Source organism: Pteropus alecto, unplaced genomic scaffold (genome assembly GCF_000325575.1).
Source record: "Pteropus alecto unplaced genomic scaffold, ASM32557v1 scaffold98, whole genome shotgun sequence".
Classification (NCBI taxonomy): domain Eukaryota; kingdom Metazoa; phylum Chordata; class Mammalia; order Chiroptera; family Pteropodidae; genus Pteropus; species Pteropus alecto.
In genome coordinates, this window is record NW_006443570.1 from 21468686 (window position 1) to 21482216 (window position 13531).

Sequence of the window (13531 nt, forward strand, 5' to 3'; positions counted from 1 at the left end):
TCTTCAGAAAATCCTTTTCAAAAAGCAATAGAAGCCTAAAGTTTAGCATTCCTTTCTATCACGTATCACCTACTCCCCATTGGATTATTTCAATGTAGACAGACACCAATTACAGGTAAACTCAAGTAACATTTCTACATTTAATTATACTTTTATCTCGGGTCATTGTTGAATAGTCATAAAATAGGGTGTGGTGAGTTTTGCTGTTCAAGGGGTAGGAGTTCCTTCTTTGTTTTCCTGGGAGAATTTTATCCAGATGAAACGGTTTTATAGTTTTTTATTTGTCTTTTTTGGTCAATATCCCTAGGATAAAAATCTGAATGGATTTAGCCTGTTTAAAATCAGAAGACGTCTTTTTTTCCCCCTTAAACAAGATCAGGTCAGGACAGTTTACGTTTGATTGTGGTGGCTCATAGCACAGCTGCCTCATCTGTTACTCATTTTTTAGGGTTTGATGTGAAATATAAAGATTGGGCAGAACAACGTGCGATAGAGGAAAATCACAATTTTACCCTCTGAGCTCTGAATGGCAGTGAATGTAGATGTGAGGGCAGCTTTGGGCACGTGCTTGACTGCAACTTAAGGCATTAATATCCACGGGCCTACAAAATTACTCCGTTATTTTAAGTGAATGTTTAAAATCTGTTGCATAGTGAGTAGAAAAGACTATATGGGCTCTGGACCTGTGTTTCTTGTGTTTGAATCCTGTCTCTGTCACTTGCTAGCAGTGCGGCTTTGGTGCAGGTTACCTGATCAATATCTCTAGTTCCTGGTCAGTAAAATGCAAACGATAGTACCTACCTTACTGGATTGTTGTTAAGGGTTAATATTCTAAACGTGTTTAGATCGATGCCTGTTGCCTAGAAAGTGTCGTTTAAATATTTACTACAGGCACTTGGATTTCATTCCATATTTTATGGGTATTCCGATTACAGGAGAGAAGAATTTTCTGCTTTTTTTTGTTTTCTTTCTTTGTATCCTCCACTGCCCTCAGCACCTGGTTCTTTGTATCTAGTGGCCTATCACATAAGCTGGTTTCTATTCAGTTTCTTACTAGGAGAGCAATCATTACTTGTCAGTTGTTGGTTTGAGGATATACCCAGGTCTTCGAATATGGGCATAATTTTAGACTAGCTCTTTCACTTACTGGGTGCTCAGTTTTACTTTTTCTACTTCTATTTTTACTTTTGAGCTGGGAGAGAGTAAGGGGGAGATACTGGTTTGTGCATATTTCTCCTACCATTTATTTTAACTTTCATTATGGAAAACTTCAAATATCACACAGATAGGGAAAACAGCATAGTGAACCCTTATGTACCCAGCACCCAGATACACAATGATCATCACCTCATGGACACCCACCTCCTACCGCTTACTGGATTACCTTGTAGCCACTCCTGGACATCATATTTGTTTCTTTAATAGACATTTCACTAAGTAACTCTTTTAAGAAAAACAAAACATAACCACAGTATCATATTATACCTAAAAAAATCCAGTAATTCCTTAGTACTGACAAATATCCAGTCAGTATTCAGATTTCACCGATTGTCTCATAATTTTATTTAAGTTAGTTTGCTTGAATCCAAATAAAGCCTATACATTGGATTTGGTAACTATTTCTCTAAGGTCTCCTTTAACCTATAGTTTCACCATTTATTTGTTATTCCCCTTCGTTTACACTTTTTCCTTCTCTAGGTCTACCTCCTTGCTACATTCCCAACCTTTTCTTACCCATATTTTCTCCTATTCTAGGTCTGTAGAATTTTGACTCCTAGGTTTGAAAGTGTCCTAGCCTCCTATAACTGAGAGGCCCAGATGTAGGTCACCTTATAGGGGTGGGTGGCTCAACTGCTGTCCTCAGGACAGGTTGCCCTTTTCTATCTCTGTTCTCTGCTTGTTTCAGTGTAGGCCCCGACCTCTGGCAGGCTGTTCCTTGTAGTGATGTGAAGGCCATGAGCAGCTCTAGGCTTGCTTCCTGTCCTCTCAGAACCCCCACAGAAGGAGGTGAGCTTGGTCATGCTCCCATCCCAGAACCTGTCACCATGGCCAGAGTGCGTAATACTCTGATTGGCCAAACCTGACTCATATCCACACCTGTGTCGCCACAGGTGGGATCACAAACCAGGTGGACCGAACATCAGGAGGACGGGGGACTCACCAAGGAAAATGAGGGTGTGTTACCAGAGAGAAGGGACAAGAATGCTGGGCAAAGCAGAACTATAGATGCCCACTAGAGTAATCTATGCTGACCCCATGAGCATGGCCAGCAAGGGGTCATCCAGCCTCTGTTGGAGTATTTCTAATGACTACAACGTACCATCTCCTGAGAAGGCCTTTCTGACATCAGTCATCCTTTCCCAGGGGCTTGACCAGCCTTCAAAGAACCAGAGACAACTCTTCTCTCTCCCAAATGAGATTTCCTTGGTCTTTTGACCATTTCTCATATGGTATTGGTTCAAGTTTCCTCACCCTCCTGGCCATCCATACCTGAGCCTTCTTTAGCTTTGTCTGGGACCTCTCAAAGAGTAGTCCTGAAACTTGAACACAGACTCCAGTGTCATCTGCCTCAAGCACAGAGGGTAAGCTTATCACCTCCTTTGTTTTAGATATGATCTAGACTTCTGTTATCATAGCTTGAGATTACATTATCTTTTCTGACAGTTCTATCATACCACATTGACTCACTGACCTTTTTGTCACCCAAAACACCAAAGTCTGTTTCACTAATCTTATACCTAAACAAATGAAAATAGTCCCAAATTTTATCTATCATCTTTAAGAATCGATTTAATTAATTATATAAATGTCTAACCACTATGCTGTACACCTGAAACATACAAAATAATATTGGATGTCAACTAATTGAAAAAATAAAAGAATCAGTTTATTTAGGTCTGATCAGTTTTTACAATCTGTTGAAATCTTTTTGTATGCCAGTATGGTCATCCACAATGATCACAGCCCCTTCTGAGCTTTGAATTATGTGATCCCTTCCAGACCTCGACTTATTCTGGGGATAGAGCCCTAAGGCATACCACTAGAGACCTCCTCCAGGCTAATAGTGGCCTATAAGTCAGTTCAAATCCAGCCAATTCTAAATCTGCCTAATTGTATTATTTATTCAGCCCACATTTCTCCCTCTGGTTAACATTGTCATAGGGGACCTTAACAGAGAGCTTGCTAAAACTTAGATATTTGTTGTTTCCCTTTCAAGGGAAGTTTGAAATGACTTGTTTGATGAACCCATGCTTGCTTTTAAATTAGTCTTTTCCTAAGTGTGTGTTTAATAACTGTAATAAGCTGCAGGGTCTCACTTAAGAGTTAATGTCAACTTCACCAATCTGTAGTTTGCAGAATCTCCCTCTTTTTGCCCTTTTGAAAATTGATACTCCTTCCATCTGTTGGTTGCTGGTGATGAAATCACTGACAATAGGTGATATTATGGACACATTTTCTCCCCTGTGGATGTACTTCATACCTTATAGGAAGAGTTGCTAGACCACCTGGGCATGTGTGGAGTGTACATTTGTTTTCCACAGAGTACCCTGTATTAATAGCTGTGGCCAGACACCCCTGACAGTCAGTGTGTAGTTGAGAGCACTCCATTTGTCCAGGAGGTCCAGATCCTGTACTTTCTAAAGGCTGTGTGGCAATAGTGGCTGCCTTGTCCCCATCCCAGCACCCCCCTTCCCCCAACATCTCATTAGGGCACTAACAGAGCCTGAGGGAGTCTTTTCCTTAATGCCATTTCTCCCCATTAGGCAGGCAGGAGGAGAATTGGGCTGGCTAATTAAGTGTGGCATTTTGTTTCAAAATTAGCAAGAGACAGTAACTCGTTACAAAGCAACCCAGTGTCCTTGTGCAGATAGATTTGTTTTTCTTAATATTTGACTTTTTAGGACAAATTAGTCCATTTATTCTGAACAATTAAACTTATTTTAAAATGAATTTGTTTTCTTACCCGGGTATATTTTTGCCCATCTAAGATTACACATGAATCTGTTACGTGCTTTGCTCTTTGGTGCCTAAGAATCCTGACATTTCACATGTTAGGCATAAAGATGAATTGGAATTAAATGCCTTAAAACACTTTCCTGGGGGGAGTCACTTTCTTAAATTTGCAGAAGGTTGCTGGCTTCAACCCTCGGATACATTAGTTTAAGCTTTTACAAATGTTCTTGAGAGTGAAATAACACTTAATATCACTTGAGCATATTCTCTTTCATTTGGATTTGTGGAAAGTATTAATTTGCAGGGACTGTGGTAAAACACTCTTGTTTCAAGTGCTTTTTGAAGCACTGCTTTCCTGTGAAGGCTCAGTTAATCACTTTTTTTCCTGAGATCATGTGAGTCTCTTCTTCAGTTGATAGAGGTAGTAGTTACCAGGCAAGTCCAGATCCCTGGAACAAAAACATGGTTTGCTTCAAGGAGAGTGGAATTTGTGTGCATGGCCAGTACAAATTATGGTTTTACTGTCGTTTATATTAAAAAGTCATATACATCCATTTACTCAGCATATACTTGAATACTATTTTTCCACTTTTTTTTATTTGCAAGAGAAAGCCAGCATTTCATTTTTTCATTGTAAAATAATCATCTTTCCAAAGATAACCTCTGTTAATAGTGTCTTGTATATTCTTCCAGGAAAAAAAAAGTCACATACAGCATAAATAAATACCTATGCTTAAGTATTTTTTACACAAATAGATTTAGCATTCGCAGTTAATTTTTACTTTCTGAAAGGATATTGCCTTCACATGTTAAAGAAAATTTTCAGATAAAATGAAAGGCACGAAGGAAAAAGTACATCTCACTCCTACCACTGACTTTAGTTTGCCTCCCCTGAAGCAGCCACCATCATCAGTTTCTTGTGTGTCACTTCAAAGGTATTTTGTGCATTGTTCACGTACAAGCACATGTGTGACCCTGACACATGCATACTTTTTATTTTCTTTTTAACCAAGCCTCTTAAATAGATCTTACTCATATTCTTGGCTGCCCGTAACAGATGCTGCTTTTTCTGTCTCAGGTGGGTAAAGACTAGAAATGTCATTCATAGTTCTGTGGTTACTTTGTATCATGTCTCCCTTGGTAATGAACCCAACACAGAGGCACGGAACAGAATCCCCCGAAACACCACTATCCTTAGAAGGAAAATGGCTTAGCTTGACATGCTGACTGAATATGGTGGGCTAAAGAGACCTCTGAAGGCAATTTTCTCTGCTCTCCCACAGGGGCCCCCTCTAGGACTAACACAAAGCAATGAGAAGACAGTGTCTGTGAAGTTCCCACTGCTGTGCCCTGCCATTTGGATAAATTAAGAGGTTCATTCTCGAAGACTGTCAGTCTTCCAAGAGCATGCGGATTTATACAGGGACAAAAGACTTCCCCATGCCAGGCACTTGTATTGTGTTGTGCCTTTTGTGGTGACTAGTATTAGGAGACTCGTATTTAATACAGGTTTTTATCTACTAAAGCGTACTGCGTTTTTAGAAAACCCATCATCTCCAAATCCAAATTTATGAAATAGATAAAGGGACTATAACTATAATTTTCATTATAGAAGGATCTTCATTTTATTTGGCCATATTGTTTCAGATTGTGAGCTCCTAAGAGGTATTCAAGATTTCTTCCACTTAGAAAAACTCCTCTACATCTTTGGACTGCATCTGTTGCTTTGAGGAAAATGTACAGATATGACACCAAAAAGTCATCTTACCTAGTCTCACACACAACCCTTCCCCTTCCCTCTGAACACTCCTTATTCTTTCCTGTGTGAGGCAACTGAGACGACTTAGAAATTCATTTGGTTGTAGGTTCACGTAGGCAAGTTGTTTATGAAAAATTAAAAGGTTGCTATGAGAATTAAATAGATTTATTAAATAGATAATAGAAATTAAGAAAGACAAACTTTACAAAAATCCAGTGACCTTAAAAGGGGACTTGATTTAAGAATGGAAAGAAAATTAGTGTCAGTTTAGAAGTGAGGATATTTTCTGAATAGTCATCAGTGCAGATTAAATATATGTCAGAACAAAACTATAATGATGCTTGCCTCATTTTACCTTCCCTTCATGAAGCTATTCTTTAAAGCTTTATGTAATAGAAAGACATTGGAAATGCTCTAAATGTTCATCATGGAATGGTTAAGTAAATTACAGTACTCAGAATCCTGTTGCACAGCTATTACAGGGGGAGTTAATGACCTTTGCTGGAACATAGAACTAGACTTTAGATATTGTGTACAAAATAGCAAGATCCCAAATTATACAGATACTGTGATTACAACACCGTTTAAGCTGGTATATAGGAGGAAAGATTGAAGTAAATACCCCAGATTGCTTATTGTTATGTTAGGGTAGTGGTGTCTCTGGTGGTGGGTTTCTGATTTCTAAATGTTCTGAGTGTAATCACTTTTGTAATGAATACATAAATATGTGTGAAGAAAGTAATGGTGCTTTTGCCTGAAAGTGTGTGCGCCTAGTTTTTGGATGCTTATTTTAGTGTCGCCCCCCCGCCCCCCTTTGATCTAGTTACCAGATTGGTGGCATTATCAGGAGATGAGTAAATTACCTTGCTCCTCATCGTATTTTATAGAGCAAAGGAACACGGGGTGGGAGGGCCGGGGGAGGAGGGAAATCAGCATGTAACCGTGGACTTCAAGAAAGCTTTCTGGAAAGAATAACTTGAAAGTGACCTTTTAAAATGGAGTGGGGGGGGTAGTCTTGGATTAAGAAAGAAAGATATTCTAGATATAAATAACCATGTGGGAACGAAGGGAAAAGTTGAGAAGGAGAAATTTCGTTTGATCCAGCTAAAGAGAGTAAGTATGGGATGGAGAAAGATAATGTATGTTTGAAAACTGATGAGTGACTGAGGCTCCCCATGCTCAGTGGGAACATTTTTACCTTTTATAAGGAAAACAAAAGTCCTTTTGGCAGATGGCCAGGAAAATACATTTTAGGTGATGCTGACTTGGAGGTGTGATATCGTGGGTGAAGGCTCTGGGAAGCTGACTGCAGTGGTCTGTTTGCAAGGTGATAGTGGCCTCTCTTAGGGGTTTGGGCTTGGAATGAGAAAGAAAGATCTGGATTCCAGACATGCCACTTAGTAAGAAACCAATGCTTTTCTACTAAGGAGGCTAAACTGAAACCAAAGAACCTCATCCTGGGCCTGGTTGCAGAAATATATTTTCTATACTCTTCTTTAGATCATAAAGAAGAAACTGGGTGAAAGTCTTCTGTTTGTTTAAAGCAAAGGCAATTCCTCTAGGAATTTTCCACTACTGTGTAGTATTGGGGAGAGGGGGAGTGATGACAGAGTAAGAAGCTCCCAAACCGGATTTCTTACCTAGTATATACTCATATTACAAAATCAAGTTTGCACTTTGCATTGCTTTGTATTGGCACTGCCCAGCCTTGGTCAGTCACATATTTTTTGAGTATCTCATTTGCCTCAGATAGTGTTAGGATGCAGAGAAATTTATGACAAAGTTCCTGCTCTTCAAGCCATTTATAATTTAACTGGGGAGATAAGGTGTGTGTGTGTAAATTTAGAGTCTCTGTAGGATTTCTGGTATGTTGGTTCTAATAGGGATGGGGTTGCCGACAGGAGCTCTGAGAACCTAGAGTCCTGTGACCTGGTCAGACAGCCGCCAGAGGCCGACCTCTCTTGTGAATGACCTCCCTCAGATCCATCTCTCCTGCTGTCTAGCTTTGAGATCTTGGGGAAGTTACTTTAATCTTTCCAAGCCTCAGTTTTCCCATCCATAAAATCAGAATGATAGTAGTACCTACCTTGTAGGGTTGCTGTGGAGATTCGAGATGACAGATAATATGAAAAGCCCTCAGCATCGCATGGTAATTATTAGTCAGGAGGTGGTAACATGTTCTGCCAGACCAGAAAGTTTTTGAGGGCAGGGACTCAGTGCTCTGTATCATTGTTATACCTTTGGTGTAACCGATTAATAAATACTTGGCACAAACATTTATTGAAAGAGAGAATCAATGTATTGTTTAGACTGAGAATCGAAGAGGTGGCAAGATTCAGGAAGAGAGAGGAATGGAATTCCACACATAAAGGTGAGTCTCAAAGTTAAACAAAGGCATACATTCTTCTGTATATTTGTACTATAATCATAATTAAACAAATGCTCTTGTTATATAACATGGGGGCAATGTGGTCATTGAATGTTAAACTGGAAAGGATGCTAGGTATTATGTAGCAGCCCCCTTCCTTTACAGGTGAGGAAACTGATGCTCAGAGAGGAGGCAGCCACATGGTTGAGCAGCCTCTAGGTTCCAGGTCTCCCTATTGCTGGGTCAGTGGTATTCCTTGGCATTTTTCCTACTAGCCCTTAAAAAATAGGCCTAGCAGTGACTCAGACATTGCCAAATTTTGCTCCTAGAACAGAGAGATAAGCATCCTGAAAAAAAGGAAATGCTACAATCTTATTTTTCCTGAGTAATTTTGTGTATCTTGGCCTCTAGAAAGCAGGATGACTTTCCTGGTCCCGGGAGCCTGTTCCTGAGAGCAGAGCTGTTTTCCTGTGGAAGAGCTGGGTCAGGCCCGGGGTGCCGGTCAGACCTTCTCTGTGGAAAGCCTCAAGTGGCTATAACTCATTGCTGTAAAAACAAACATGCTACCTCACTGAACAACAGCATGGAGCACTTAAGAAGGGGATTACCAGGGCTGAAATGTGGGAACTATAAAGAAAGGAATTCCAAAAGAGCCAGGTGCTTCAGTTTGTGCATCTAAGCTGATGAGACTCTGAAGTGTTAAAGAGAAATTCCATTCGAGTGACTCCACGGCCACAGTATTTTTTCCTGTTGAGCCAACGGGGAAGGGAGAGGAGGCACGTTATCCAGGGGCCTGTCCAGGCAGTTAGCGCCCTTCCCGCCCTTCCCGTGTTGAGGGATAGCTGAGACCTGAACCTTTGGCACCCGGCCCTGGGCCCTGGGGTCACGGGAATTTGCTCTGTGCTTCGAGGAGGTCATTCCAACCTGAGCAGGAAGATAGAAGCCGGAGTAGAGAAAAGCAGAGTCTGCACGGGGCAGCCCTGGACACATACTTGGCTTCGACCTCAAGAGTTTGGAAAGGGGGCTGCCGGAGCAAGCCAGCTATTTCACCAGAGGGAGAATTTAGATGTTCTGAAACTTGGTGTGGGAATCATTCCTAAGGCCAGCTCTTGTTATGGAATCAAATTGGTGTGTGTGAAAGTATTTTCTGAAACCCAGCACAGGTCTCCTTGAATTTGTCATTTGCAGTTTGCTGTGTACAGAGAGGAGATGTGGCATGGAGCTAAGGTGACTGTGTGTATGCATGGTCATCTCCCTCCATGGTGACCGTGTGGAGAACTTGTTTTATGTGTGTTTCTGTTTAAACATATCTTATTCAATATATATTGTCGATTCAATGATATTGAACTTTTGGCCACAGCGCTGTACCCCAGGTCTGAACAAAGTTTTTATAAACACATATTTTCTCCTTAAGGTACATCACAGCCGTCTTGCACTTAGGAATACTAGATATGCTTCAGCACTACTCTTGGTGGCCATTTGAAACAGGTGAAATCACTAACAGAAACCACCAAAATGGGGCATTAAACAGACCACCAAAAGGACATTTGTTTGTAGCATGACTTGAAACAAGAAGGCAGAGTGTTGCCTTGTTTAACCTCAGCCGAGAATGTGTGTGGTAGGTAATTCAGATTTTTTTACCACTCTGTGCATGTCTGAGAATGACAGCAAAGGTGTTGCTAGATTAATTTGGGGGTTACAAACAAATTTTAGCAAGTACGTGAATTCACATATATGGAATTCATGAATAACGAGGATTTACTATACCCATTTCCCCCAAATATTGTCTTAAACGTATAGAACAACCTCTAAAACTGAATACTGCTTGGCTTTCGGGCTCATTCCTTTAGCAGGTTCCTTTATTCCCACCCTTTAATCCTGTGGTTATTTAAAGATATTAGAAAATGCAAATTTGCAAAAAGAAAAATACTTAAGATTATTCAAATGCCACCAACCAGAGGTCATTATTGTTTACATTTTAGTGCCTTTCTAGAGTTTTTTCTGTGCAAACATATATCTGTCAGCACTCTCACATGTTTTATATATGTGTATATATATATATATAAATAAATATGTATATTCAAAATGAAATTAGTATCATACCATACTTACTGTTATATCATCTGCATTTTGCAGTTCCCCTTGCTGAATGAGAGGCAGGAGTGAGTGGGGAGGGATGAGGCCAGGTGGGCAGGTTGAGGGAAGGGGGAATAGAAGATGCAGGGACATCAGGGCATGGGACTATGTCTTGAGGAGGGCCACTGATGGATTCTAAGCAGGGACATTCCTTAATCAGATTAGATAGATAACCAAGATGGCTGTGTAGACAGTGGACTTGGAAAAAGAGCCTAGAGCAGAGCCATACTGTCTAGTATGGTAGCTGTTAGCCATATGTGGCTGTGAGCACCTCTCAGTGTGGCTGGTCCTAACTAAGGTGTGCTGTGTTGAATTATACTGGGTATCAAAGATGTGGTACAGAAAAAAGAATGTAAAATATCTCAATAATTTTTAATCAATTTTCTGTAGAAATGATAATCTTGGATATATATTGGGTTAAATAAAAAATATTATTAAAGCTAACTTCACCTGTTTCTACTTTTTAAGGTGGCTAGTAAAAAAAAAAACTTTAATTGCATGTATATTTCTCTTGGACAGCACTAGCCCAGAAGGAGAAAGATGATGAAGGCCTACCTACCCTAGGGTAGTAGGGATGGGGATGGGAAGGAGGGAGTGGATTTGAGAAGCATTAAGAGATATACTTGATGGCTCTGTCCTGGCTTCGGAAGGTATTATGGACTGAATATTTACGTCCTCCCAAATTCATATGTTGACGTCCTGATCTCCAAAGTGATGATATTTGGAGGTGGGGGTCATTGGGAAGAAATTAGGTTTAGATGAGATCATGAGGGTAGAGCCTCTATCATGGGATTAATACCCTTATAAGAAGAAGAGATCAGAACTTCCTCTCTCTCCCACCATGGGTGGACATATGGCAGCAAGAATGCAGTTGTCTACAAACCAGGAAGAGAGCCCTCATCAGACTCCACATCTGTCAGCGCCTTGGATCTTGAATTTCCAGGACTCTCTGGAGTGGTGAGAAGTAACTGTTGTTTAAGCTGCCCAGTCTGTGGTATTTTGCTATACCGGCCTGAGTTGACTAAGACAGAGGGTGAAACAGGAAGGAGTTAATGGCATCAAGGTATGTCACCAACTGAGATAGAGAAAAGGAAAGCTGGTGTTGGTTTGTGGGGGAGGTTAAAAGCAGATAGAGATATTCAGTTTCTAGTTGCTTGATTACAGCTCTGCGGAGAGGTAGATCTGTGTCTGAGGCAGATCTTTGAGTCACCAGTGAATAGAACCATTGAGAGGGACTGAGAGTCCCAGAGAGTATGTGGAGAGAGGAGGAGGAGGCCTGAGAGGAGAACCTGGGGCACACCAGCATGGACCTGGGGACAGGACAGCAAAGAAACAGAGAAAGGAGGCACAAATGGGGGGTGGTTACAGAGGCCAAGGGAAGGTATATCAGAGAGGGGGTGAGCATGAAATTTAGGAAGGGTACTATAAATCTTTGTTAAGCAATCTCTGTACTTTATTATGGTTAATAATAATAATACATTGTGCAGCATTTACTTTGTGCCAAGCACAGCACTTCATGCTCCATACAACAGCCACTCGGGGCACCTACTGTTGTTATCCCCATTGTACAGATGAGGATACAGAGGCACAGAGCTGTAAAGTAACTTGCCCAGAGTAATGTAGTAACTGGCACTGGCAGGGTTCTAGCTTGATCTGTCTGACTCCAGACCCCACAGTTTGACTTAAACTTTTTTACAACTCCCAGACTTGCCTTGACAAGAAGTGAGTAACTGCCCTTTTAGCTTCAGTCACGAGTCAGACCACACAAAAAATATCTACCCTTCTTTGAGTGCTGGCCTTGTGAGAACAATGGTGATGGATGGCAAACTATGGAGAATGTTGCATTCCAGGGTGCTGAGGTCAGAGAGAGAGAGAGAGAGAGAGAGAGAGAGAGAGAAAGAGAGCGCGCGCGCGCGCGAGCGCGCGCGCGCGTGCGCATGTGTGTATGTGTGCATGCGTGTGCACGTGCGCGCGTACACATCAAGTGGCACTGGTTTTCAGGGCTAAGGCTTTGCTCCTGGGACAGCCTGGCTCCTGTCCGCCTCTCTGAGTGGATGAACCTCCATATCTTGGGTGCCTTCTGGCTATTTATTGACTGTGCTGTGCCCTTCGCTTTTCTTTCTCCTGTCATTTCTGGCCTTATGGACATTTCACTAAAGAATCCATGAGACCCCAGGCCAAGGGCAGGGTTGGAAGGGCTCCTGTCATCCATCCCTCTGGGCTCAGACTTGATTTACCGTGAGGAATGTCGCCCCCACCCCCAGCCCTGCCCAGACTCATGCCTGAGGTTTTACTGCTTTCGTTCACTTCCATACATGGAAGCGGGGTTGCCAGCCTCTGCCTGGAGAGAGCTTGTAGCAGGAGGTTTGTTTCCCCACAGCTGACAGACACTCCCTGGCTCACATTTTAAAAACGTATTTATTGAAAAAGACCAGGGATTTAAACACACGTCTGCTAAAAGAAAACTTGGGTATCTCAACAGGGAATAGGCAGTAAAAATTGCAGCCTAGTTCCTGATTGCTGTTGGTATAGTACTTATCTCCACCTTTGTGATTATTAGAAAGTTCTAATGATATGAGTGGTAAGCTTTTAAGTCTTAAAATAGACAAAGAGCTTTTGGGGCGGGGGCAGGAAGAGATCTATTTTATAAACGTATATATGTGTATTTATTAACATTAGCATACATACACTTTTCTCACTGATTTGAGAGAAAGAAAATCTGAGGGGGCTGAGCCAAAATGTACAAGTACTCGAATGAAACAAAGTGATAAGAACAATCCTTACCGGGACTGTACATCCTAACAGATGTTGACCTTGAAATTGCCAAGCAAGCCATCTGATACATATTTAAGAACCTATTTGGTTCTCTCAAAGAGATGCTTTTATAATGCACAGTACTATGGTTCTACCTGTTTTTGTTTTGTTTCATAAATGATCAAGGATTGGACCTTGTAAAAGGCTCTTAGAAAGTAATAGTTGAGAACAGTGGATTTTAAAGGAGTTTTGGGAAACGATGAATGCGGTATATTTCTAATGGAGCTATCTTTACTGGTTTGTTATATATAATTTGTTGTGCCAAATTTACCCTCTTGTCTGGTCCTCTTGTGCCAAATTTACCCTCTTGTCTGGTTCTTTTCCCTGCTACCATCTTGGGCACAGTTCTTTGGATATATTTTGCTGGATTTTCTTTGTAGTCATACACCTCTGAGATTTGTTACAGTGGAATCTGAATTATTTGAAAGCCGTAATTCAAGATTGTAAAATTCTGGAAGCACGTGATAAACTCTGGTTTCGTTTTGGGGGGCTGGATGAGG

At 41.2% G+C, this 13531-nt stretch overlaps 1 protein-coding gene across 2 annotated transcripts in view; it reads left to right on the forward strand.

The window, feature by feature from the left end:
* The window catches only part of NXN (nucleoredoxin), a 140718-nt gene that overhangs the window by 8922 nt on the left and 118265 nt on the right, over positions 1 to 13531 (forward strand). Inside the window, exon 1 of one of the 2 annotated variants that reach the window (XM_025041788.1) lies at positions 2218 to 2582. The exons of the other annotated variant lie outside the window; for it this stretch is intronic. Coding sequence (XP_024897556.1) covers positions 2448 to 2582 — 135 coding nt within the window. The 5' untranslated portion in view covers positions 2218 to 2447. Of the gene's footprint in view, positions 1 to 2217; positions 2583 to 13531 lie in introns of those variants that run through there. 2 annotated transcript variants of the gene reach the window in all.